This window comes from Myotis davidii, unplaced genomic scaffold (genome assembly GCF_000327345.1).
Source record: "Myotis davidii unplaced genomic scaffold, ASM32734v1 scaffold945, whole genome shotgun sequence".
NCBI classification, from domain to species: domain Eukaryota; kingdom Metazoa; phylum Chordata; class Mammalia; order Chiroptera; family Vespertilionidae; genus Myotis; species Myotis davidii.
The window spans coordinates 22,482-26,927 of NW_006296434.1; the positions used below are offsets into that span (position 1 = coordinate 22,482).

The 4,446-nt window shown below is 43.1% G+C and overlaps 1 protein-coding gene across 1 annotated transcript in view; it reads right to left on the minus strand.

Annotated features, from left to right (window-relative positions):
• The window catches only part of LOC102757353 (aldehyde oxidase 4-like), a gene marked incomplete at its 3' end in the record, with an annotated part of 21,650 nt that overhangs the window by 14,448 nt on the left and 2,756 nt on the right, over positions 1 to 4,446 (minus strand). The window contains exon 5 of the mRNA XM_015569153.1: positions 1,191 to 1,342. Within this exon, the coding sequence (XP_015424639.1) occupies positions 1,191 to 1,342 (152 nt within the window). The remainder of the gene's footprint in view (positions 1 to 1,190; positions 1,343 to 4,446) is intronic.

Below are 4,446 nucleotides of genomic sequence, written 5' to 3' on the forward strand. Positions count from 1 at the left end.
ACAGGAAATTTCCTTAGCTATTTAACAGATAAGCAATTATGCATGCAGGGATCTTGTGTAAGCTTTTAATTCTCTGCTTCGTAGAAAGATCTGGCAGAGTTTTGGGGCAGTGAAGTAGATTCAGACAACATACGGGGCAAGGTTCCCACCCCTGACTCCATTCAGACTCATTGCCTGAGAAAATATTCCTTTCCCATGTGTAACGAGGAGACAGCTGTCTTTGAGAACTGGCCCTAGAGTGAGTGTTCTGTAACACAAGGGAAGATGCAGACTGCAGCCTGAGGAAACTCTAAAGAACCGGGAAATGGAACTAATTTTCTAAATGTTTGCGGTGCTGCTGTGCCCAAACTGTCAATAAGGAGGCCATTTGAAGGGAGCTAAGAAGGCAAGACTGTGAGAGGAAGACATGGTCCAGAAAAAGGGATAGAAGATGGCCAAGGTGAAAACATATGGTGGATTTTGAGAATCAACAGAAATGGAGCCAGAGACAACTAGGAAAAATGTGTCCCCCGCTCAGCCCCACTGAACTACTCACCATGTGTGGAATGGGTAGTGGTTTGAACAAAATTTCTCTTAAATCTTAGATAATAGGAAACCTTGATAAACTAGATAACTGGGGATGTCCAAGAATTGACATTTGGGATACACATGTTTGGAAACTGACCTCATCGCAAAGCTCTAAGAGGAGAACCATCCATAAAAGAGTATTTCAGAAAGGCAGGCTCTTGTTTACTAAACCTTGGGTAAGACACCTTTCACAGTCTGTTAGAGCCAGACAGGATCTTAGAGACAGTCCATTGGGTTGAACCTTAATTTTTATTTTATTTTTTAAAATATATTTTATTGACTTCAGAGAGGAAGGGAGAGGGAGAGAGAGCGAGAAACATCAATGATGAAAGAGAATCAATGGGCCCCTTCAGATTCCAGAAGCATAATCTTGTTATATAATATGCTGCTTCTCACTCTGGGCACACACATGCACACAATGTGACCTTCTCGAGCATGCACGCACACACGAGCGCGCGCGCACACACACACACACACACACACACACACTCATGTTGCAGAGATTTATTCAACACTGACTTGTTGGGTTTCCTCTTCAGAGTGATGTTTGCTCTGTATGGCTGAACAGAACTGTATGGCTGACTGTACCCTCAGCTCATTTCCTATGACACTAGAGAACCTACCGCCATACTCCTGATCTGGACTCCGGCAAGCGTCCTCAGGTGCGTCCGGAGGGCACGGTAGGTCTTAGTCTTCTCCTTTGGTTGCTCCGAAACAATAAAAGCTAAGGCATCATTCAGCTGGGCGAGGCTGTAGCCCGCCCCGATTGTCACCCCTGAAAGTAAAACGCTGGCATGAAACCTTAAAGGAAAAAGACACCTGGGCTGATGGAAGCCACCTTGCGAATAGATCTTCCCTTTTCTCATTAACTGAGAATGACAGGAACCAAAGATGAAGCTCATTTCTGGCAATTTGCATTATTCCCAGATATTAGGTACCAGATTCTTTTTCTCAGTCACGTGTACAGTCACATATGCATATACGCTAATATACGTCAAACACAGATATTTGAAATTTATTAGTTTACTTCTAATTTAGTGTTTTCCGGAATGTATTGATCGAATATAAGATCTGCAGCCAAGATTTTATAAGGTTCTTAAAAGCTCAGTAAGCCTGAGTGGGACTTGACGTGCACGTTCGGGTTGCCCGCTTGCCTTCCTTCCAGAGCCATTGCTTCCTACTGTTCCCTTGTCAGAACGAGAATAGACACCTACCGGTGCCTCGGGTCGGTTTCATGCAGGTGAACTCACAGGGGATGCTTTGAGTAGTGATGTCATCTAGTTTATGTATTCTTTTTTTAAAATATATTTTATTGATTTTTTTACAGAGAGGAAGGGAGAGGGATAGAGAGTTAGAAACATCAATGAGAGAGAAACATCAATTACAGTGTGATGACAATTTGCATATTAGCTCCATTATACAGGATTTAAAAAAAATCTATTTTATTGATTTTATACACAGGGGAAGGGAGAGGGATAGAGAGTTAGAAACATCAATGAAAGAGAAACATCGATTCAGCTGCCTCCTGCACACTCCCTACTGAGGATGTGCCCGCAACCCAGGTACATGCCCTTGACAGGAATCAAACCTGGGACCCTTCAGTCTGCAGATGGATGCTCTATCCACTGAGCCAAACTGGTTAGGGCTAGTTTATGTATTCTTAAGGGGGGCAATACTGCCCCCAAGGGGGTGAAAAAAACCTTTTCCTTTTTATGTGTAAAGCTCTGATATACATACTGTACATAAAAAAGATACATTGTCTCTCTGTGGTTTTAAAATTTCATAAAGAGATCATTAGAGAAAAAAATTCTATTGCCCCTCTGAGAGGCAGTAAAATAGAGATTGAGAAACATTGGCTTTGATTCTGTAGGCTCTACCTACCCAACCCTTGCTCCCCGCCCTCACCAAGTACTTCCATAATCTTCCTTCCCAACCGCCCCATCCTCCGTCCCCAGCACCAGCCTGGCTCCCCCTGCTCCCCCTCTTCCTGGGAGTGTAAAAGGTGAAAAGAATTAATGGGCAGACTGACTTCAGATTAGCAGGTCAGAAGGGAAGCAGTCAATTTTCCGTTTGATTGCTGTTTACTCACTGGGGAGAACCCTATTTTATGTAGCATTTTTAGCTCCTGTAGCCTGGTCTCCATTCAGATGCTGAGTTTTGGTAGTGGATGGTGGGATATGTTTCTCAGGCAGCCTTATTTGGTGCATCATGCAAAGGAGTACTTAACTAAAAGTAAGAAGACATGGGATCTAGTCCCGTCTTAACCAATTGATAGCTGTGTGAAGTTGGGAAGGTATTTCAGCCTTTAACTCTACAAATCCTTTAGGAGAACAGAGATCCCAAGGCTGCCTGCTATGTATACCTCCCGGGGTTGTTGTGAGGATAAAGAGAAATGAGACATGAAAGCACTTGCTAAATTGTTAAAAGAAGGTAAAATAAATAAGGTTATTGTTCACAGCTAAATGTTCACATTTTGTAGTCTAGTTTGTGAGTGTGTGTGTGTGTGTGTGACTAAGAGTAAGAAGACATGGGATCTAATCCCGTCTTAACCAATTGATAGCTGTTTTAAGTTGGGAAGTTATTTCAGCCTTTAACTCTACAATTCCTTTAGGAGAACAGAGATACCAAGGCTGCCTGCTATGTATACCTTCCAGAGTTGTTGTGAGGATAAAGAGAAATGAGATATGAAAGCACTTGCTAAATTGTTAAAAGAACATAAAATAAATAAGGTTATTGTTCACAGCTAAACGTTTAAATTTTGCAGTCTAGTTTGTGTGTGTGTGTGTAAGTGTGTGTGTGTGGGTGTAGATGAGCCATAAAGAAATTTGTGAATCAGAAAGTAATGTCTAGCGAGCTCAGTTGGTTAGCAGTGGTCGGCAAACTGTGGCTCATGAGCCACATGCGGCTCTTTGGCCCCTTGAGTGTGGCTCTTCCACAAAATACTTGCTCTTCCACAAAATACCGACTTCTGCGCATGGGCCATGAAGTTTCAATCGCCTTGTACATGCGTGCCTGCATGTGGTATTTTGTGGAAGAGCCATACTCAAGGAGCCAAAGAGCCCCATGTGGCTCACGAACCTGCCGACCATGGGTTAGAGCATTGTCCCATACACCAACAGGTTGTGGGTTTGAATGCTGGTCAGGGCATATAGCTAAGTTTTGGGTTAGATTCCCTGTCTGGGCATGTGTTTTTCTCTCTCTCTCAAATAAATAAAAACAGCCCAGTAGTGTGGCTCATAAACTAAAAAGTGAGTGTCAATCTATAAACCAGGAGATCATGGTTTGATTCACATGCTTGGGTTGCAAGTTTGATCCCCAGTAGGGAGCATGCAGGAGGCAGCTAATTAAAATGATCCTGTCTCATTGATGTTTCTATATCTCCCTCTCCCTTTCTACCCAGACTCAAGGGGCCAAAGAGCCGCATGTGGCTCGTGAGTCGCGGTTTGCCGACCATGGGTTAGAGCATTGTCTCGTACACCAACAGGTTGTGGGTTTGAATCCTGGTCAGGGCACATAGCTAAGTTTTGGGTTAGATTCCCTGTCCGGGCGTGTGTTTCCCTCTCTCTCTCTAAAATAAATGAAAACAGCCCGGCAGTGTGGCTCAGGGTTGAGTGTCGATCTATGAACCAGGAGGTCACTTCTCTGAAATAAATAAAAACATATAAGAATATTTAAAAAATAAAATAAAAACATTATCTTTGGGTGAAGGAAAAAAAAGAAAGAAAAAAAATGATGTCTAGCAAGACACTTTCCTACCTGCCAGCCAATGTCTTAAGTCTTCTTATTCAGTGACTCTTCCCATACCTGGCTGAACTATGTGGCATCTTCCCACCATTATGGCTCCCATGACAATGCAGTCCTCAGTGACACAGCTGAGTG